The sequence below is a fragment of the Misgurnus anguillicaudatus genome, chromosome 9 (genome assembly GCF_027580225.2).
Source record: "Misgurnus anguillicaudatus chromosome 9, ASM2758022v2, whole genome shotgun sequence".
In the NCBI taxonomy this organism is placed as follows: Eukaryota; Metazoa; Chordata; class Actinopteri; order Cypriniformes; family Cobitidae; genus Misgurnus; species Misgurnus anguillicaudatus.
In genome coordinates, this window is record NC_073345.2 from 32,650,899 (window position 1) to 32,674,105 (window position 23,207).

The 23,207-nt window shown below is 36.0% G+C and overlaps 2 protein-coding genes across 4 annotated transcripts in view; both read right to left on the reverse strand.

The window, feature by feature from the left end:
- On the reverse strand, window positions 1-4,858 carry stbd1 (starch binding domain 1). The gene is made up of 2 exons (XM_055179379.2): window positions 4,436-4,858; window positions 1-2,739 (listed from the first exon to the last, which is right to left on the reverse strand). The coding sequence occupies exons 1-2, from the start codon at window positions 4,692-4,694 to the stop codon at window positions 1,262-1,264; spliced, it is 1,737 nt and encodes a 578-aa protein (XP_055035354.2). The 5' UTR covers window positions 4,695-4,858; the 3' UTR covers window positions 1-1,261.
- Window positions 4,859-19,523: 14,665 nt separating this feature from the next.
- LOC129423167 (phospholipase A2 inhibitor and Ly6/PLAUR domain-containing protein-like) overlaps window positions 19,524-23,207 on the reverse strand; it is a 57,471-nt gene continuing 53,787 nt past the window's right edge. The window contains exons 5-8 of one of the 3 annotated variants that reach the window (XM_073871509.1): window positions 22,069-22,218; window positions 20,678-21,123; window positions 20,491-20,601; window positions 19,524-20,257 (exon numbers count right to left, since the gene is read on the reverse strand). In XM_073871509.1, coding sequence (XP_073727610.1) covers window positions 20,966-21,123; window positions 22,069-22,218 — 308 coding nt within the window. In that variant the 3' untranslated portion in view covers window positions 19,524-20,257; window positions 20,491-20,601; window positions 20,678-20,965. The remainder of the gene's footprint in view (window positions 20,258-20,490; window positions 20,602-20,677; window positions 21,124-22,068; window positions 22,219-23,207) is intronic. The other 2 variants (XM_073871511.1, XM_073871510.1) reach the window with 2 other exon arrangements.

Here is a 23,207-nt window from a genome sequence, read left to right on the forward strand (position 1 = left end):
TTGAAGATATTACAATTCATTTTATTGGATTAAATAATTTGCTACTGATTGACAGGTAAACATAAGTTTAAGGGTCAGAAACAGTATTACACCTGAAATACACAGAAAAAAACAATAACAGTAAAAGCTAAAAGTCAAATATAAAGTTTAGTACAAAGTGTGAGCAGCACATGTTAATCATTTTAAGGCAAACATTGTTGTGAAAAAAATGTATTTGTTGTTTTGCTACTTAAGATATTTACCTCAAAATAAGCAGCATAGAATCTCGGTAAGGGCAAAACATGGCAAACAAACAAATACTGGCATCATTAGACATGCTAATGTCATTGTAGCAGAACTGAACAATGTAATCGATTCAAAAGATCTTAAGTATCACCTGAACTCAGTAAAGGATGACAGTCAAAATTTACTGGCACTTAGTTGAAGGCCAGACTGGATCTGTAAAGCTTGTGATTTTAAGGAGTAGCTGACAGTCCAAGCAGAGATTTAAAATAGGATAAGCTGACCGTCTGTCAGGATTTTAACATATTGTGCCACCAGAGCAGATTTCAAATGAACTATGAAGTGTTTTTGCTGGTTAAATAGCATTTTACTCGCAAGCATTCACAACTAAACAATGTCTGAAACATATTCTGCACAAGCATGTATGTGAGCTGGATTTTCATCTTGTAAAATGTGTCAGTGTTTCATTCTCAGTGTTGCGTTATGTAATTTGCATAAACATTCACAGTGGATTTTCTCTTTAATATCTGCTAATGTCAGCGTGATGATAATCCGGCGAGTTAAACTGTTACTGAATAATAAGACATCCGGTTTACTGTCACACACTTGATCGCCCTTGTACCGGTTTGCACGGTTGTGTAGAATGTGTTTCATAACATTATCTAAACAGTAAACAAAATAATACATCTTTACATTATTGATTTTTAACAAATCTGCCAATAGCACTGAGAATAGAGATATGTTGTTATACAACAAACTGATCTCGATCTCTGGAAGAACATTGATTTTCCTTGCGCACAAAATGAAATTTTGGTTTGTTGCTGTTACAGGGTTGTAGTCTTGTAAATAAATTGAACACAGAAGCACATTGTTCGCTAAAAGTAAAAATGTGCATATTTGTAATATTATATAACCTTATTGCTATATTAACAGTTCCACAGCCTCATGCTTTATTTGAATAATTAATATTACAATATATTATTGGCTTTTTAAGGTAATGCACTATGGATTATTATTGCTATATAGAGTTGAAAGGTGTTCAAATATATCCCCAAGACTTATTAAGATGTAGCTCTTCATCATGGCTAGATAAAACAAGATGACGGTTACCACATTCCTCCCAGCGAGAGATTTTTCCGTCATCCACCACGACAAACTTCCACTCCACCTGGCTGTCCACGGGGAGGGTGATGGTGTTGGCCCAAAACCCATCTTTGGCTCTGTTGAGCGGAACGAAGCTCTCCCAAGCCCCCAACTCCTGCAGGCTCCCCGTAACAGCCACCAGCTGGCTGGAAGAGTACGTAATGTAGTGAACTCTGAATGTAATGTGAACCTGTTGTGGTAAGGGCTGGACAGTTGCTACTCTTTTATTTGCCAGTTCTTCATCATCTTTAGCTAAACTGTCCTTTAGCGCAACCATCACCACTTCTTTTTCTCTATTTGTGTGTTTTTCATCAATGGACGATGCACTGGTTGCAGTTAACCAAGGAAGATCTTTGAACTCTGGCCCACCTACATTCAGCCACTCATTATTGTCCATAATGGCGTCCATGATGCTAATCTCATTCTTGTCCTGTTTCTTCTCCATTGATGCACCATCCGCTTTTCTGTCAACAGACTCACGCGTGGAGGATCCACCCATGAAGGAATTATCCGTCTGGAAGCCCAGGTAGTTCTGCAGGGGCTCGGTGGGATAGTCAAACTTGTTGCTGGGGTTTTCATGCTTGATTGGAGTCTCCACATTCGGGCTTCCACAGTGAAACCATGGCTGGCCTTTATTGTTTCCTACCGGATCCGTTTTCTTATCATAGCAACAGCAATCCAAGTCTTTTGTCCTGGGGAAACGCCAATCATGGTGATCCTCAAACTTGCTTCTCAAACTTGTATTATCCATTTCCTCCACGGTTGATGTTTTGTGGCCATCCTCAGATCTGTTCTTACTGCAATTGGATGGATCTGCAGCTTGCTCTGAAGAATAATTGCTTTGAGAAGTGAATACGTGACTGTGCAAATCATCCTGAGGTCTACCTGTAAGAGCATCTTGATGTTTCTCAGAAATGATCTCTCGAGCGCTTTCCGTTTCAGACGGCTCATCCGTGTCTCCGTTCAACCCCGGCTCATGATCTTTCAAATGTTCCTCAGTTTCCTCTTTGACCATTTCACCGGTCTCATGTTGGCACTCTAATTGGGTGAACTGTACATTAACATTACCACAGATATCTTCCACACATTCACGACCTGCATCCTCATGCTGAAATTCCAGGTTATCATCGGGTTTATCGGGATCCATTTCCATGCTTTGATCAAGATCAGAGTCTGCTTTGCCTTCTGATTCAGGTTCCAACTCTGTAAGGAGCTCATCTGTAATTTCCTCCAAGTCCTTGAGAGTGCTTTCATTCAGGTCTTTTTCTGATACCTCAGTAGAAAGAAGGCTGCTATTGGTTGCTAAGAGGTCTATGTTATCTCTAGACTCTGACTCAACGCAACACGTCTTCTGTTTTGCCTCCTGATCTTCTCCTACAAGAAAGTGAAAAACCATTAGCTACATTATATGCTCAAGGTGTTAAAAATTTATTTCTGAAATCTTTTAGCAAAATTATTGTAGATTTATTCAATTTTTTCTGTGATTTTAAAAATGTATGTTTTTCTTTCTTTTATATACTATCTGAAAGATTTAGCTAAAACCAGCATAAGCTAGACCAGTGGTTTTCAAACTGGGGGCCGCGAGATGGTGCCAGGGGGGCCCCATTTTTATGACATTTTATGAAATACATTAATTCTGTGTAATTAAACCTAAAAAAAACAAGGCTACTAACCAAAAGCACTACTTTTTGTATAGTTATTTTAGAGTTTTAGAACAGTTTTTGTCACAAATTTTCTTTGGGGGGCCGCGAAGGAATGCATCGTTTACAAGGGGGGCCGCACACTGAAAAAGTTTGGGAACCACTGAGCTAGACCATCTTAAAAAGTGACAAAAAAACAGCTAGACCAGCATGCTACACCAGCAAAACCAGCTAAAACCAAACTGGGAGACCAGCTAAAACCAGCTCACCATCTTATGCAGGTCTCGCCGCTTTTAGCTGGTTTTGCTGGTGTAGCAAGCTGGTCTAGTTTGGTTTTGGTCACTTTTTAAGCTGGTCAGGCTGGAAGACCACATGACCCACCAGCTTGACCAGCTTTGCCAGGCTGGGAGGACCACCTTAAACCAGCTACTGCCATTTTAAACCAGTTTATTCTGTTTTTTTTTAGTAGGGATTATACTGCGACTCGGATTGAGGAATTTTCCCACCTGAAAGAACTAACATTAAAAGAATTTAGTAACATTAAAACATTAATGTTTAATTTGTAAACATTAAACACATAAACATTAATGTTTTAATTATTTTCTAACATCAAAACATAAAAAATACTAAAAAAGTGTTTCCGACATCATTTCCGGGTTGAGGTGGGAAATATCCTAAATCCGAGTTGTCTGGAATGTAGCATTATCATGAATGGTACACTTAACACTAATAGCATGTTTCTGGAACACGTACCATGATAAGTTGTTTCTTTGATGTCTTGCAAAAAACAAATATAGTAAAAACATGGTAAATAGAAGTAAGAAAGATGTAAGAATAATCCAAGTTAATTGATTTTTGGACAGTGCATAAAACGACCATTTAAATAATATTTTAAACCATAATATTTTAATTTGTTATATTAATAGTTGCCTATCATTACTGAAAATAAACAAAAAATTGATATCATCTCTAACTTTTCCTGACAACTTCAATATAACGCCCCCCCGAAGCTATATCAACCAATTCGATTCCAGTAAACCGGCAAACGCTAAATGATTGACAGCCAGAGAGCGTTTCTGATTGGCTGATTTTCTGACTGACTAAAACAGCGAGGGTCACTCCCCTGACAGGTACTTATTTCTTTTTATATCAAATCACGTCTTATAGTCAAAGACAAGTGTGATTTGTGTGCATTTCGGCGATATCTGTCAAGAAATGCAAACATGCGCGTGGTTTTACAATAAAATCACGAACACATTCTTTGACTCTGTGACGACGTTAGAAATGTCAGCAACTCACATGAATGAGCGCGTGTTGGTGGCGTGCACGCTCACAGTATCACGATTATTAAGAAAGCAGAGAGAAAGACCGATCAATTTACATTTACATCCCCCTCAGGTGATGACGGTTCAACAATTGTTTGGTTTTACCTGTTGACTCGGTCTCAGTAGGTTGATCTCCCCTCTCTCTCCTCATCCGGGCCGAGGTCCCATGTTCCGTTGCTGCGGTTGTGTCGTTACCGTTATTCACGCGACCCTTCCCACGCTGACCTCTAACGGATCGGTAAATGAGAAACGCAGCGCATACCGACAGTGTAGCAATGATCCCTACGACGACCACGGCACCGTGTCCACCGATCAGATCCAGCAGAACGTGGCGATCCACCGCAATCGGTTTGCTGTTTGTCATGGCGATGCTCTGAGGGACAGAGAGCCGCGTGTGTAAATGGGTACAGGTGAAGCGGACGAGACGAGAACGAGATCACTTCATTCTCATTGCCACGACTGAAATGATCCACTGCTGCAGCACGAGATCCAGACCCCGCAATCAGGTGAGTGCACTGCCAATGGGCGTCTCTCTCTCTCTCTCTCTCTCTCTCTCTCTCTCTCTCTCTCTCTCTCTCTCTCTCTCTCTCTCTCATGCAAACACACACTTGACGTTTGCCTAAGTATCATTGTTTTCACTCACTTCGCTACAGTTATGTCTAATCAGTTGTTTGGTTATTTTGTTACAAATAAAAATCAGGTTTGAACTAATAATATACTTTTTTTTGGTAGAAATCGTGAGGGTAAGTTTAAAGTGTGGCCTTTAAACAGCTTTCTGGTGAAAATGGCGTACTAAAAACATTACTTGTGCATTTTGACTTAAAGGGGGCATATCATGAAAATCTGACTTTTTTCATGTTTAAGTGCTATACTTGGGTCCTCTGTGCTTCTATCAACATAGTAAATGTGAAAAAAAACAAACCCAGTGACATTGAAATTCAGCTCCCCTTGTGATGTCAGAATGGGATAATACCGCCCCTTAATCTGCACTATCCAACCACGGCACTGCCATTTAGTGCAGCGATCAGCTCATTTGCATTTAAAAGGACACACCCAAAAACGACACATTTATGCTCACACCTACAAAGTGGCAATTTAAATATGCTATAATAAATTATCTATGGGGTGGTTTCCCGGACCAGGATTAGCTTAATCCAGGACTAGGTTTTAGATTAATTAGAAAATATAACTAGTTTTAACAAACATGCCTTACTAAAAACATTACCTGTGTGCATTTTGAGGTAAAACAAACGGCCCTGATGTATTTTAAGATATGTAAGTGCAAGTTGTTTTCAGTTTGGAGAGCTCTTAAAAGTGTTTAAGTCTAGGACTAGTCTAATCCCTGTCCGGGAAACCGCCCCTATATGATATTTTGAGCTAAATCTTCACTTACATGTACGTACTCTGGGGACACCAAAGATTTATTTGACATCTTTAAAAAGTCCTGTGAAATGTCCCATTTAAAACTAAGGGCACTGAGGTATTTTAAGATATGTCAGTGCAAGTTGTTTTCAGTTTGGACAGCTCTTACATTTTTTTGGTCTAGGACTAGTCTAGGACTAGTCTAATCCCGTCCGGGAAACTGCCCCATAATGAACAATATACTGTAGTTTTTCAGCATTTTCTTATCTTGGCTAATGTTAGTTCATGTATGTGCAGGATCACCTAATATTAGCAACCTTTAGATTAAAAATATTAGTAAATGCTGATATTAACATGAATTAAGATTAATAAATGCTGTAGAAGTGTTGTTCATTTTTAGGTAATGTTAACTAATGTTAACACAAGCATCGCAGTGTCATGACTCATGGTCAGTCTGTTGGTCAAAGTTCGGTTATTGATTGAACGGGTTCTCACTCAAGGTTTAAATATATACCAGCACGAAAAATTTTTTTTGGGGTCTGTATAACTTAACCATTTTCTTTGGTTGTTTTGATTTTGGTTTTATTTTCCATAGAGTAACCAACATTTGTGTCTTTATATTTATAAAAAAAAAAATAAAAAAGTAAAAAAAAAAAAATAAACATACAATGTTAAATTAACAGCACTTAGGGCTGCACGATTCGGAGAAAAAATCTAATTGCGATTTTTCTGATCAAAATTGCGATTCGCGATTTAAAGTGCGATTCATTAGTATATAATAAAAGAGGTACATCCAGGTTTGTTGTGGTGGTTTTAATAGCACCAAAGAAAGATGCTGTGCTACTGTTTATTTAAAACCTCTTAAACATTGTACCAAGTTGTCTGCAGGACTTTGCTATTCTGCAGACAAACTATTTTTTTTAATCTAAGAACATTAAAAAAAATACAATTTAATTTCTTTTTTGTGAAAGTTTTATTTAAAAAACATATAGGCCAATGTATTTTGGTTGTCACTACAACAATGCATCTGACAAGCAAATGTTTAGTTTTTCTTTTAATCATACGACTATACTCATCTTGTTTTACTTTCAGGCATCTGTAATAAATGTAAATATATTAGTTATTAGAATCTATGATTTAACATAAGCAAAAAATACAAATAAAACACTGCACAGTCCTCACTGTAGGATTTTAAATGTGGAGCTGCAGAAGCTTGTTCAGTTAAGAGTAAGAAGTGATTTAAATTTTTGGTTTAATAAACATTTCTGACACAGAAAGCACCAGGTTACTGTCACTTTAAGACACAAGACAGCTAAACTGCTCTGCTTCAATATAGCCTACTGATAAACATCCAGCTGTTTATGTTCACTTAGACAAGAAAGAAAACTTAAGTTTAGTGATCACGCGTGTGCTGACTGCTCTCTGTGTGCGCGCTTCATGAACCCTCATGCCTGTAAATATTCAAAGCGGTGCAGATGTGCGCGTGCAAGAAAGTATAATGTACCTGTTTCGTCTGCTGTGTTCCGGGCTTTAATGAAACCTGCTTATAGTCTGATGAGGCGTTTGTCATTGTTTGCGATGCATGACGAGAAACGGACGTATATACACCTTTCTTTAAGTCCAACATTACACAAAAGGGAAATGTTTTCGCGCATTTCTGTCCTTTCATTTGCCGGTTAATGAGTTATAATGCGTTTTTAAAATGACTGAATCCAAAATCTGCCAACTTCATGACATTCCGCGTTGTGCAGTTAATTCCATGTGTATGCATTTCGCGATTCTGTCCGTGTTTTCGGCATCGCGGAAATCATATGGCCGTACATTTTGTTGAGGAGTTGAACTGCTGCTCGCGCTCATGTTTTCCAAATGGTGTGATGACGTGTAGTCAGCACCTCAGTGTTCATGCACTCTATTGGTTTAAACTGCATCAAACGTAAAATGCGCATGAAGCGAACTGTCAAAAACTGCGTACTAGATGATTGTTATATTTAATAGTTTTGAATCGAAATAATCGCATTTCTTGCGATTCGAAAATCGCATCCATTCACATCGCGATTTCGGTTTAAAAACGATTAATCGTGCAGCCCTAACAGCACTACTGGTAAAATATATTATATGAATGCAAAATATCTTTTTATGCAATTAAATTATGTTTTTGGTAGGTCAGTGATGCTTCAATAATTCATTTTTCATTCTGGGAAAAATTTTTCTCATTCTGAAAGCCAAAATAAGGAGTTGTAGTCTACAGTAGTCAGCACATTTCTCTACAGTACAAAATAATCTGCTGCCACCTGCTGGTAAATTAAGTAATAGCTATACATTTTAAATGTCATTTTAATGTTTCTTCCTAACATCAGCCTGATGCAGGTCTGCATTACTCTATATATTGAACATAATAGCCAGTTATTGCCAGTTCATATTGCACTTTACACCTGCTATGTACATATTAGCCAGTCAGACAATATCACCCCGATTAAACACTTCTGCACATTTGCAACAGTTAATACTGCTGTTGTCTGTTTGCATTTCATATTTATATGCATGTTTTATATTTCATTCATATACACTTTGTATAACATTTATCAGGTGGAGTGCCCTCATGCTCCACCAGAGGGCACTCCTGTCTTTTACATTCAACATCATTCTTCACTACGTTTCCCATAATAACCCTTTGCATGGACTAATTATCTCGGATCACTTATACCTTGTAATGACCAGCCTATTTAAGGCCAGTCATTTTTCTCATGCATTGCTTAGTCTTGCCATTGTCACTCAGCAGCGAAGCCAGTATCTTTTCCCGTTCCCTCCCAAGGTTTTTTCTGTTATTACTTTGTATTTTTTTGTGTTGGGTACCTGTGTGTGTTATGGACGAATGATTGTGGATTACCCTTTAATAAAGTTTACTCAATAAGAAATGATTTCGTTATCACTTAAAATAATTGTTTGACAGTTCTAGATTAGTTAAAACATTTCAATTGTATGTGATTTCAGTTGAATAAAGACTATTTTCCATTTTTAATATATTTTATCATTTCTTAAAGTGTAAAAATCTTGTCTCGTTCTCATGAACCTAATCTGATGTCTTGTCTTGTGGGTTACGTGTCTCGTCACACCCCTATCAAATGCCCTTCAGGTGGATCTTTGTCATATTTTCTGTCATATTTATCAAAACTGTCATAACTTTTGATGCTTAATAGATGTATTATATACGTCTTACATGAGTTACACACAGATTATTTGTATGTATTACAATACTGATTATATGGTGCTGACAACATTTATTTTTTGATTGATGGGTTCATGTATTGTGGGTGATCTAGTAAAACTATTGGCAGCGCAAGTACAAACTACTAAGCTAGCACAAAAAAATCTTTATTGTTGTTGATGCAATAATAAGGAAGTTTAAAAAAAAATCACAGAATGAAAACAGACACAACTGCATAGGAAATAACCCTGAAAACACAAAAATAACTAAACAAATAGAATATATATGTAGTCAATATATATATATATATATATATATATATATATATATATATATATATATATATATATATATATATATATATATATATATATATATATATATATATATATATATATATATATATATATATATATATATGCTTTACAGTTAATATAACATAGACAATCTTTTTATACAACTTTTTATATAGTGTTTGTGGTAAATAAAATGGCTTTTTTCGTCCTTTTTATAGACTAGAACCTTTTTCTACTTCAAAAGCCTATTTGTGCAGCAGAAAGGATGTTAAATTTCTTTTGGAACCATACAACTCGATAAAAGATCTTTTAAGAACCTTTATTTTAAATAATTTATTGAAATTATTAAATTACAATATTGCACGAATAATAGAAAACACAACCATTCCGCTATTCATTTGGCAGATGCTTTAATCCTAAAATCACAATATCATCATTACATCCAATCAAATAGTTTTTGTCCAATTATGGACGGTATTTAATGTCGTGTTTTATTTTGTTTTTTATATGTATCCCAGTATCTAATTTTTCCTTAAAATAACATCAAAGATAATGCAATGAAATCTCAAGCTATATTGCATAAAGCATTTTATTCCAATAAAACATTTTGTTGTTGCGGTGATAAGTTGTATATTTTAAAAACATAAAGCTTCTCATTTTTAAGCTATGTTACTTTCACACTTTTTAAATGGAATGGATCAGGATGTAGAAGAAGAACGGCCATAAGAGAAAGAGGAGGTGCTGAGTGATGCTCTTAGCACTGTTACACAGATTCCCTTGACAGCATGAGATTCCCACGTAACCTTGAGTCACTTGTGTTGTAACATTACACATAGATTTAGAGGCACATCCTTTTACAGCTGTCACAGAAGTTACTATTGTAAAGAAATGAAAAGTTAAAAAATTAACCATGCATATAATATATGTCATCATATACACTAATCCAAAGTCACACCTTATTCAGTGTTTTTTCTTTATTTTAATTGTTTTCAACAATGAAGACATTATGCAGACATAATATCATAACAAATATGGAATTATGTAGTCAACAAAAGTGTGTTTAATAAGCCAGAATATTCCACAAAGTAGCCAACTTTTGCTTTGATGACAGTTTGCACGTTTGTCATTCTCAGTCAATGATTTTCCAAGAATCTTGAAGTTCCCAGAGTTGTTCTTCATTGTCCAGATTTATTTAGATCTAGTGATTGTGGAGGCCAGGTTATCTGATAATACACACTGTAAAAAAAATCTGTAGAAATTACAGTAATACTGGTTATTATTGGCAACTAGCTGCCAGTAACTTACTGTAGATTTTACATTTATGTTATTTACTGGCAACAGTTTGTTCAAAATTAAATGAACTTGAAACATATTCAGTCTTTATCTTCTACGGTAAGATACTGGCAACCAGCTGCATAATTACAGCTATTTTTTTTACAGTGCATGCATCACTCTCCTTCTTGGACAAATAGCTGTTATAGACAGCATAGGGCTCCACGATAAATCGCACGCGATTGTCATGCACATCTCGTCGGTGAAGCTGGTTCCTTGATTAGTAGTGAATCGGGGCAATTTACCCCTTCCTTATAAGAGACGTATCACCCGTGATAATGAATGCGATATTGCCTAGCTTGTCAGTAAACTATGTATATGTTTAGTAAATGCCACTATTTCTAAAAGCAGGTGATGGCGATTTACTACTAATCAAGGAACCGGCTTTACTGACGAGATGCACTAGCCTGGTTTAAACCAGACCATTCTCAGTAACCGATTTATGGTCTGGCAAAGCTTCATAGACAAAACATTTCCAAAGGGGTGTCACCAACGGACGTCTCAAATGCCTCTGTGTCCAATTGGATAGACCTAAAACTAATCACAGCGATGAAGATGATGACGTATGCAGAGCTATATCAGACTTTTGCAGATCCAGTTGGTAAGACAGCGATAACATATATTTTTAGATATGATGGCTTCAAGTGTTGTTCTTTGCTCAGGTTTTAACGAAAAGGAAAAGTTTAAATCGCTTAAAACAGACACGATAGCTGATTCGAACAAGTGATGTTCCACGGTGGCATCCATCTTTGTAATGTACAAAATCTGCTTCACCGTCACTGCGCTGTCGTCATCGTGTAAACCAACGTTTCTGATTGGTGCCGTTATTTCTCTGCATTAGAAATGGGCTTGAATGGCCTCTTTGCCAGACTATACTTGCAGAGCACATCTTAATTTGCCAGAAGTTGTCTGGGTTTTCCAGGCTAGAGTATGACATGTAGCCCTGAGGCGTACACACCAAACGCGAATTTAACGATTTGCGCAAGTAGATCAAAGCATAGATGCGAACTCATGTAATTCGCATTGCATTGCGCGAGTTCGCGTCTATGCTTTGATCCTGTATGCAATCCACCTGCGCAAATCGCTAAAATTGTTAAATAATTTGGCGGCGCGATGGCTGCAAAAACACGCGCTATTCACCTCAAACGCGTCTTCGCGCAAATTGAAAATATTAAACTCAAGCAAAAAATTGCATAACACGAAGTTAAATCCCATGAGTAATTTAGAGCAAGGAATTCGCATTTGGTGTGTACGCAGCATAAGACAGCTGACAAGGGACTGAGTCTGAGCTGATTTTGTGCAATGCTACTTTACCTTCATCGCCCTTTGCAGCAGTTTAGGTAATAGTTAGAGGCAACTGTAGAAGAAAATTTTCTGCAACAATTAAGCTTAAGCTTATATATAGTTCTATATATCAAAGACAATACCTGGGACATCTTTGGTATTACAGAGGTCTGTGCTACAGCACTGGGTCGATAAAGCTAACCTTTTATTACCAAAGTTAAAGGAACCAGTTCCACAGTTCTGTATTAAGTCACAATCCTTTGACTGTATGGTAGAAATAATGTTACCTAAAACAGAAAATGATTTATGCTTAACACAATGCTTGACCAATGGAGATAAAAGTATGTGTGCGTGTGCGTGTGTGTGTGTGTGTGTGTGTGTGTGTGTGTGTGTGTGTGTGTGTGTGTGTGTGAGAAGTATTGTGTCTCGAAGGTTTCAATAGTGTCATGGGACATGTTGTGAAGCATAAAGATTAAACAACTGAAATATAAATTATGGAAATTAAATAATGAATGAATATATATATATTAGAATGAGCAGATGAGCGCTTTGTCCTTTTTTCATATTTTTCCACACTTTAGAATAATAGTGAACTCATCAAAACTATTGAATAATACAATTTTAACTATGGGAATTTTTTTTTGTAACTACAAAGATCCAAAATAAATCAAAATGATTTTGTATTCTATAGGGTCTACAAAGTACAATTTGCAAAACCATTTTATCAAGCTGCTTTTTTGATGTGTTAGCTCGGGACTTTTTTAAATAGCATTGAAAAAGTTTACATCTTTTCTGGGCTCTTATTGACTGCCTCGTCATGATAAACATTTCAGTCAAGTTTCCTAAATCTTTAACCCCTTAGCGCTCCAATGTACACTCTCAAAAATAAAGGTACAAAAGTTGTCACTGGGACAATACCCTTTCAAAAAGGTACACCTTTATTAGTACTTAAAAAGTACATATTGGCAGTTCAAATATACCTATGTACCTAAATGGTACATATTAGGATCTTTTTTAAAGGGTACAGCCCCAGTTACAGCTTTATACCATTATTTTTGCCAGTGTACCGTGGGAGGAACAGTGCATTATTTAAAAGAAAACTTCATACAACAACTTAAAAATTAAAAGCTAAGCATGTTACATATCTTTGGAAAGCTGTGATTCTTGGGATTTGAAAGATGTAAACCCTTTTAAGATACAATCAACACAGCATGTACAATTAGTGCCTTATATATGATTTTTTTTTAGCCTTTTTCAGGAATGGAAGTGTATATGGATAGGAAAATTAGAAATGAAGTATAACACAAATGTCTTTACTCTCAAGTCAGAGTTTTAGTCACCTCACACAAACAAAGAAAGGTTTCTTTTAAGAAACATTTTATTACCCAAAAAACCACTCACATAGCAGAGGCTTAAAATCCATCATACTGAACTCACCCAAAGAGCCTGTTGACGTTGAACTTGAACATATCGCATTAGTAGTGTTACACGTCGTCTCTACACCTGCACAAGAACCTGTGTCATTTGAACACTGATAACATTTGAGCGAGTGCCCTAAAAAAACAGAATGAAGGAGAAGCATTCAATTATCTATATTTGTAATAAAACATTAAATACGATTTTGAGTCTACTGTACCTCCAGCAAAAAGAGTAAAAAGGAGAACAATGAAGATGTTCAGATCCATCTTTGGTCTGTTAGGAGGTGAATAAAATGACAAACCCTTTTCCGTCGCCTTTATAATTTTGATGAAAAGGGGGTGAGACTGCGTAGGTGAAGCTTGAATAGTAATGTGGTGGGCATTCTGTCAAAAATAGAACCAGAATGTACTTTAATATATTTGGGATTCTTTCATAGTTTTTACGATCTGATGTTCATAAAAAATAGGCAAGAACACCGTCGCACACCTGTAAGTCCCGGATAGGTGTGTAAGATAGAGTGAATGAAGTCTATTCATGTACAAAAATAAATTAGAGGTATCCAAAACACTATTAGCTTGCAAAAATGAAAGAATTTATTACAGCAACGTTTCAGTCACAAGATCTTACCTGTATGTATGCCTAATGAAAATATTGTGATCGAAACGTTCCTGTAATAAATATTTTTTTCATGTCAATAAATATTGTTGAGTTATTTTGTCAATTAAGAGAAAACGCTTCCCTGAGGAGTTTTTAAGCCGATTTAATATTTCTGTTATTATCCAGGTGGCCATCTTAACTCTTTCACCGCCAGCGTTTTTAAAAAAAGTTGCCAGCCAGCGCTTTTCATGATTTTCACAAAAGTTTAATGTCTTCCAGAAAATGTTCTTCTTCAAATATATAAACATACAATATACCAAATGAAAGAACAGACCCTCTGCTTTCAAACAAAAAAAAAGTTTCATCCCACCTTGAGTAGTTCTTTTGTAATCAGCTTTTGAATATGGGTAGGTTTCTGCAAAAACACCACATTTTGAGCAAAAAGCAGAGATTATTCCATTTTTGTGACGGACTTTTCATAGAGTTCCCATTCAGAGCGATCTTTAAACAGACACGGATATGCAGCAGCTTGCCATAGGGCAATACTTCCGGGTTTAAAAGTTGCGGAAGGGCGCCACCTAGTGGAGAATAGCGGTATTGCGGAAAGATGGAAAAACTCGTCATTGGCGCGGAAGCGTTTTCTCTTGATTGACGAGATATCTCGTCAATGGCGGGGAAAGAGTTAAACAACTAACGATAAACACTGAAGTATCCACAAAAACTCTGTGTAACTGTGCGTTCACACCAGACGCCTAAGAGGTGGCAAAAATGCGCCATTCATGCGAAGTTGGACTCAGGTCACTTTTACTTCTGTTTTATTCTTTTTACCTTTTTAAAGTGTTTTTATTAAAATCACATTTATTTTCTTTAATTGTTATTCTAAATTTTCATGTGTCTTTGTTTTTATTGTGATTTTATTGTGTATCTATTATTTTTACATTTTCTTTTTTCTCTTTTATATATTGTTTTCTCATTTCTATGTAAAGCACTTTGAATGACCTCTGTGTATGAAATGTGCTATACAAATAAACTTGCCTTGCCTTGCCTTGCCTTAAACATTTTGAGTTTACTCGCTTCATTTGCGTGTGAAATTCTAGTAATTTAAGACATTCACATGAAAATTTCTCATCATGGGAGGGGCTTCTGCAACCCCCCCCCCCTCACTTCCTGTAATCACGTCACTACTAGTGCAAGCTCCTGATTGGTTAACGTGGCGCAAATATCCACCAGAGTTCAGATTTTTTTAACCCATGCGTTTCCCGTGACTATGCTCAATTCGTTTGTGCCGCGCCACAGGATGCCTATTCGCGTCTTTGCATTGACTTTAACATGTAAATCACTCGCGCTTGCCGCCTCTTTCACGTCTGGTGTGAACGCACAGCTAATTTCGATCATCGCTCGGAATCTAAAGGCCTTCACAAAATGCAATTATCTGAGCTTTTTGCTCAAAATTTGAAAGGTAAGTTTTTAGTTTGAAAGTGGAGGGTCTGTTCTTTCATTTAATTTATTGTATGTTTATATATTTAAAGAATAATTTTTTTTCTGGAAGGCATTACATTTTTTTTTAATCATAAGATAAGATAAGCTCCGCCCCTAACAATGCCCCTTAGCTTTTATAAAATGCACTGGTAACTCACTGCTTCTTGGGGCTTATTGCTTTATTAAATCCTCTAAATCTTTAAATATAAATGGCATAAGTTTTGTATTTGTTTGTATTTTTTATCAGCCACAAAAAACAATTAAATGGCATCATGTAAAACTCACCGAGTGTTCACTGATATGCTCACACAAAAGACACTTTCCAACAGGTTTTATCGTTGTTTTTTCCAACTCCATTGACTTGTATTAGATGTGCTGTGTGGTACGGTATTACTCCGCGCCATGAACGTTGTTTGTATTCTTGCAATTGGCAAAGGTGGATTATTGCCACCAACTGGGCTGGAGTGTCTATTATTCAAGCTCTCAGCGGAAGAATGTAATGTAATTTTTGTGTGAGCATATCAGTGAACACCCCTAACCACTTGGTGAGTTTCACATCTTTGTAAACGAAAGTTTATTGCATTTTAGGAAGGATTGTTCCAGTGTACCTATGCAGCCATTGTAGAGGTGGGAGGTCATGTAACGAACACCCGAAAATTCTCGGGCCAGCATCATATGTCCAAATTTCAGTCAAAACCGTTCTATTTCATCATAAACAATCTGAAAACAGGGCTTTAAGTGTAAAATGCCGAACTTGTTCTTTAAATTTGTTTAAAGGTGACATAGAATGATTGAATGGGGTGTTTACGGAAATACCTGGAGTTGTGAGGAGGTGCGGGCGGAGCCTCAGAAATTTGGTGTCTTTGCCGTTTGTAGTGCATTAAACCGTTGTTTTCACGATTCATTCTGAAAATGAACGGTTTGTCTAGAGTGCTGTATACAAACTATGTATAACAACCACTGAGACATAATTACAGCGTGCAGCCGTCTGTCCATGGTGTCTGCTGTATTATCTTTCTTTTTGTTTACTTCCGGGGGTTCTGTTGGAATTTTGCGCAAGTTGATTCTGACCAATCGAGAAGCAGTTTAGGAAATACGTTCAAATACATGTGGCCAATGAGTGATGTTGATCTTATCACATGACAGAATTTTGGTTTGTTTTAACTGGTGCGGATCAGAGCAATCAGTGTGGTGTGAAATGGAACCAAAACTGCTAAAAAAGTTACAATGTATCATTTTTTGCTTTTGGTCCGGACCAAATTAACCGAACTACAGATGTGAAAACACCCTTAGAAGCTTCCTAAAAACCTCTCTCAGATAGCTCTATTAGGGTGGGGGATTTTAAATAAGTGGTTTTGCACCTATTTGGCTCCCCCTACTGGCTTAACTTGCAATCTCATTACTGATTGGCTGACTTTGCTGCCACTCAAAAAATGTGGCCAATTATTTTAAAGTGGAGGGGCAGTCAGATGCCTGTGATGTAATAAGCATCATTTTTTCAGATTGGGCTGTTTTCTTTTTAATGACATATGTGAATATATTTACAAATGATTAAACCAAATATCGTGTTTGTGACTATTGAAAGTCTTCTGCTTTGCATCGGGTCCTGATCATTAGACATTAGACTTATTAATAACCAGTTATCCTTCATCTAAAACCGGAATACATGCTGCTTAAGTTTATTCATTGCATTTGCACTGTCACTTTAATTTTCTTTCATGTAGCTCTGTGACACCTTACAATGACATTTTAGTGACTGCTCCACCCCAACAATCTTATATTAGTAGCTCAGGACTACGTATAACCACTTATACAGGGTTCCCATGGGTCCTTGAAATCCTGGAAAGTTTGTGAATCTTGCAGGGGGGGGGGGTTTGCAAATATACACACATAAATACAGGTCATTTTATGCAAGATGAAAAAAAAATTCCATTCCCTGTGTGAATGATAATATCATAAAAATTCTCGACTTTTTAAGCACACGTGCTAAACAGTTCGCTTTAAATGCTTATATCTTCTGTATGCGAATGTTGATTCATACCAAAATGCTTTTTTGCCTAGTTGTGTTTGACACATGAAAACGTTCTAACTGTTGTAACTGTTGAAAACAAATGTAACTGTTGTTCCCTGAGAAAGGAACGAGGCCCTGCGTCTCCCTTGCCATACTTCCTGCATCCCTGTAACGGCGTCTTTGGCAATAATTCAGACAGCGATATACTTCCTGGCTTCCGCGTCACCCTGTCTTTGTTGTCAAGCCTCACTTTTGGTTGAATTTGATTACACATTCAGATGCACTTACCCCTGGAGGCGTCCCCAAAATGTCACCACAGTGACGCAGCACTGTAACAATGTATCTTAAAAGGTAACACGATGTAATTGCTCTCACTTGAAATGTGTCCCCACATTTAGTCCTTGAATTTGAGGGTATTGGACCTGGAAAGTCCTTGAAAGGTCATTGAATTTGAAATTTACTAGAGTGTGGGAACCCTGTTATAACTTATATACCCTTATTGTATCTGTTACTGTCACTTATTTTTATGTAATTCTCTGTTAAAATTTCAGTACCCTTCATGTATGTCTATAACTGTTTATGTCCTGTTATTGTCACTGTTTGTCTAAGCCTCATCTTAAGCATTTCAATGCCTACTTTTCCCCAGTGTTAACTAAGCAAATGATAAATAAATACCTCTATATACATTATCTCACATGTGGCTCACAAAATAAAAAGTTTGGGAACCCCTGGTCTAGAGGGTGGACAGCAAAAGCTATAATGTTCACCAGGAAAACGTAATCATATCAAATTAGCCAAGTTTTTCTGATTAAGAGAACGGTCGAGGAAGTTCATATGAACAATCTTTTACTTACACTAGGATGACTCTCTGTCTTACATGATCTTAACTGTGGTTTTTGTGGTTAAGGGTGAGTCATGTATTTTTTTACTTGTTTAACCTGTGCCTAACTTGTCTAACTTCTTCTAGTTAATTGATTGTAAACAACTTTGATGACAGCAGCAAAAGATATTTCTGCTTAAAAAAATTATTATTTTGCATGTTTAGTGACATTTAGCTTAGTTTATCATTTAGTTTTTGTCCTGAAATCACAAATTCTTCTTAGAAGGAACCTACAAAATGTTTCGTAGGATTTTTCTTCCTTTTGGGCTACCCAAATGTAGCGCCACCCTGCTTGATGTTCTTGCTGAAAAAAAAAATCCTTTTGATTTACCTTGTTCACTCCCTTGAACTGTTATTATTGATGTTCATTTCTTCCTCCCTGAGTGGGAACTGATGCTTATCTAACTAATTATTAACCATTAACCAACAAGTTTTGAATGTTAAATTAGAAGATGTATAAATCATAATGAAATAAAATATTAATGACTAAATTCTGATTGCGTTGTTAACACCCACATTGGGGGTGGGCGGTTCAGCACAGACCTTTTCATGTTATTTTATAAGGATCGAATCGACCCAAGTGAAATCCTTGCTCCCTAGTTAATTCTGTATTATCAAAAATCAGTAGCATTTATTATAAACATTAAAAATATTAAAACTGTAAATTAATCACATACTAGAGTATAAAAATATAGTAAAAAACTGTAAATATCAGTTGTTGTACAAAAGAATCTCCTGCCATCTACTGCTAAATGAGTTTTGCATTTAATAAGAATAATTTAGTTGCAAAACTTTGAAGCAGTTTCAAAAAAAAGAAAAGCAGCAAAGTATGTTAAAAGTACTTCCTGGACTAAAAGCTAATATATAATATGAATTGATCAAAGCAAGTCTAGTCAAATGGCCTGTCTTCTGCTGGTCCTTTGTTATATTTCTAATTGTCATATCTGTTGATAAATCATCAATCAATCAATTAAAATGTATTTATATACAATGTTAGATTGTTTCAAGGCAGCAACCAGAGATATATTATATACCTCTTATCTAAGTTAGACACGGATTCATATATTGAGACTAAACTCACGCTGAAATATTTTATTTTGATTGTGATGGGACTAGTGATGAAAGTACAGGTATAGCAGGAAACAGTGTTGATGCAATAAGAGCAATACAAATATGAAATATGAAATAGTAACATAATAGTATGATAGTAAACATAATAAAAATATGTATACGCATCATATACGCATCTTGGTAACACAAAAATCAGGTAGCAGTTATGTAAAAGATGTAAGTGTAGTTTAATGGTAATATATGACAAGATCTGTGCACAATTTTAAAAGTTATATTTTATTATTCATATATATCTTTCCTTAACAATACATACAGTAACACAAAGTAATACAATGAAAATAAATCTACAATGCTAAACAAATTTATAAGACCACTGTCTATTTGTCTCAAAAATCATCCAGAATCATAAAGTGCTTTAATGTGAACTCTTTCCTTTTTAAAGAGTTCTTCGTGTTTCATCATTTAAAACACGAGTAATCGATTTCAAATTGATTTGTGTTTTTATACCCAAATGTGACTTCAACTTTTCTCAGAAGTCAGAAATAAATCAAGTGTAACATTGAACTATTAAAATCCAGTTTCCTATTAAGGACCGCAAGTAAATAACAACAATAATTATATTTTAGCATTAGAAATATTACTGTGATTAAAGATTACTAATACAGAAACATAAACAAATGAGCAGCTGTGGCACAAACCTTACATTAAGTGGTGGTCTAATAAATGTGTTAAGCACTGTTCCAAAATATGTCAAATTTTGTTGTTTCATTTTTACTTTTCATGCTGTAAAGTTGAATTTAGTGGATCAGGATGTAAAAGAAGATCGGCCAGGAGAGAAAGAGGAGGTTTTGTGTGATGCTTTTAGCATCGTTACACAGGTCCCCCTGACAGCATGATACGCCCATGAAACCTTGAGTCGCTTGTGATACATCATCACAGACAAATTTAGAGACGCATCCTTTTACAGTTGTTGGCAGAGATGTAATATTTGCTAATGTAAAGAAAAGAGAATTTAAATCATAAATGACTGATGGCTTATATGCTAATCATTCTAAACAGTCTAAAAAAATCTGACAAAATGCTGCAATGACACATACTTTATAACATACACTTTGAATATAGTGCACTTATAAATTTAATTTAATATACTTTAATTGTATCAATTATTATCATCAGATTATCATCCATTGGGAAAAAATAATCATTTTGTTTCCAAATTCTTACCTGTTCCTGTAACGCAGTAGTCTTCATTTCCTAAACACCTTAAAGTGTTCCAACAACTCTTCCCATTACAGTAGTAACATTGTTTTCCATTGCCGCTGTTAGAGATGTAATCTTTAGAAGAAACAAATATTAGTCTTTCATTATCTGCAATGCTTAAGCTTATAGTGCTACAAATCAAAGACAATACCTGGGACATTTATGCTATTACAAAGGTCTGTGTTACAGCACTGCATGGATACTTTTGACCTTAATACGCCAAAGTTAAGGGATCCATTTCCACAGCTCTGTATCACTTCACAACTCTTAGCCTGCAAGTTGACCGAAGTGTCGCCTAAAAACAAAACAAAAAAATTACACACACACAAAGGATGCTTTTTAATAAATCAGATCCTCTAATTCACTTGTAATATATTGTAGTACATTTGATATTTGACTACCTTAAAACAGTTAACAATAACTATCACACAGCAAAGGCTCATCCAACAGTACATTTACTCTCCATCATACTGTACTCGCCAATGGTTGTTACCACTGTTACACTTGCACATGTATTAGCTTCAGAGGAACACGTTGTCTCTTTGCTTACACAAGAACCCGACACACCTATGCACTCATTACATTTAAGTGCACGTCCTAAAAAACAAAATTACAGAGAAATATAAAATTAGCTATAATAAAACATTAAATACACTTTTGGGTTTGTACTGTACATCCAGCGAAAAGAGTGCAAAGTAGAACAATAAATAGGGGTGTCACGATTCTCAAAATCCTTGATTCGATTACATTTTCGATTCTAAGGTCACGATTCGATTCAATTCTCGATTTTTACTTTTTTTTGAAAGACAAGAAATGACAATTAAAATGCCATTAATATTTATTATTAGTTACATATTAGCATACACATTGCGTGCTTTTCCTCACATGTGCGTTTGTGGGCTTCACTTACCCGAGAGAACTTGTAGAAAGGATTCCTTCTTGCACGCACATGGACTTAATGCTCACGTCTTGAAATGGCATCTGACATAAAACCAGCGGGTCATAAGCAGCTGCGCTTCTCTCTGTCTCACGTGCACGCGCTCTCGCATCTGTCCGAAGTCTACACATAAACTAAAGTAGTAATCCTTACGTATTTGTTCAGTTTTATGCGTTTCATGCGACCTGAGGCAAACTATCCCTTTTGTTTAAAATATAATCCGCTGCATCTTGGCGCCTCATTCTTACGCACGTGCAGAGAGCTGCGCTCTGTCTAAAGGCAGATCAGTAGGTAGTAATCCTGTTTATGATATGCATTTCAAGGATTTGTAGGCAGATCGACGATCCCATTTTTTCATTCGAAGTTCGAGGCTGTGACTTAATTTCGATCGATTCCGATTTAAAATCGTGACACCCTTAACAATAAAAATGTTCAGATCCATCTTTGATCAGTCAGGAGGTGAATAAAATAATGACAAACTCATCAGTGGTCTTTTTATAGCTGATAAAAATAGGGTGAGGCTGTAGAAACTTGAAAATGAATGTGGGTGCATTCTATGAAATAGAAATTACAATGTTATTGCAGCTGGGTTGCCGGTAATTTACCGTAGGTTTGTGTGACAGTCTTAGCACCGTTACACAGGTCCCCCTGACAGCATGATAAGCCCATGAAACCTGGAGGCGCTTGTGATACATCATCACAGAGAGATTTAGTGGTACATCCCTTTACAGTTGTTGGCAGAGATGCAATATTTGCTAATGTAAAGAAAAGAGAATTTGAGTCATAAATGACTGATGGCTTATATGCTAATCATTCTAAAAAAATCTGACAAAATGCTGCAATGACATATACTTTATAACATACACTTTGAATATTGCACTTATAAATTATTATCATCAGATTATCATCTATTGGGAAAAAAATAATAATTCTGTTTCCAAATTCTTACTTGTTCCTTTAATGCAGTAGTCTTCATTTCCTAAACAGTTTAAAGTGTTCAAGCAACTCTTCCCATCACAGAAGTAACATTGTTTTCCATTGGGGCTGTTAGAGATGTAATCTTTAGAAGAAACAAATATTAGTCTTTCATTATCTGCAATGCTTTAGCTTATAGTGCTACAAATCAAAGACAATACCTGGGACATTTATGCTATTACAAAGGTCTGTGTTACAGCACTGCATGAATACTTTTGACCTAAAAACGCCAAAGTTAAGGGATCCATTTCCACAGTTCTGTATCACATCACAACTCTTAACCTGATAGATAGACGTAGTGTCGCCTAAAAACAAAACAATAAAATTACACACGCACGCACACACACACACACACACACACACACACACACACACACAAAGGATGCTTTTTAAAAACTCTGATTTACCTGTAATATATTGTAGTACATTTGATATTTGACTTTAAAACAGTTAACAACAACACTATCACACAGCAAAGGCTCATCCAACAGATGACAGAATTCAATGCATTCCAGTAAATTTACCCTCCATAATAACTTACCAATGGTTGTTACCACTGTTACACTTGCACATGTATTAGCTTCAGAGGAACACGTTGTCTCTTTGCTTACACAAGAACCCGACACACCTATGCACTCATTACATTTAAGTGCACGTCCTAAAAAACAAAATTACAGAGAAATATAAAATTAGCTATAATAAAACATTAAATACACTTTTGCGTTTGTACTGTACCTCCAGCAAAAAGAGTGCAAAGGAGAACAATAAA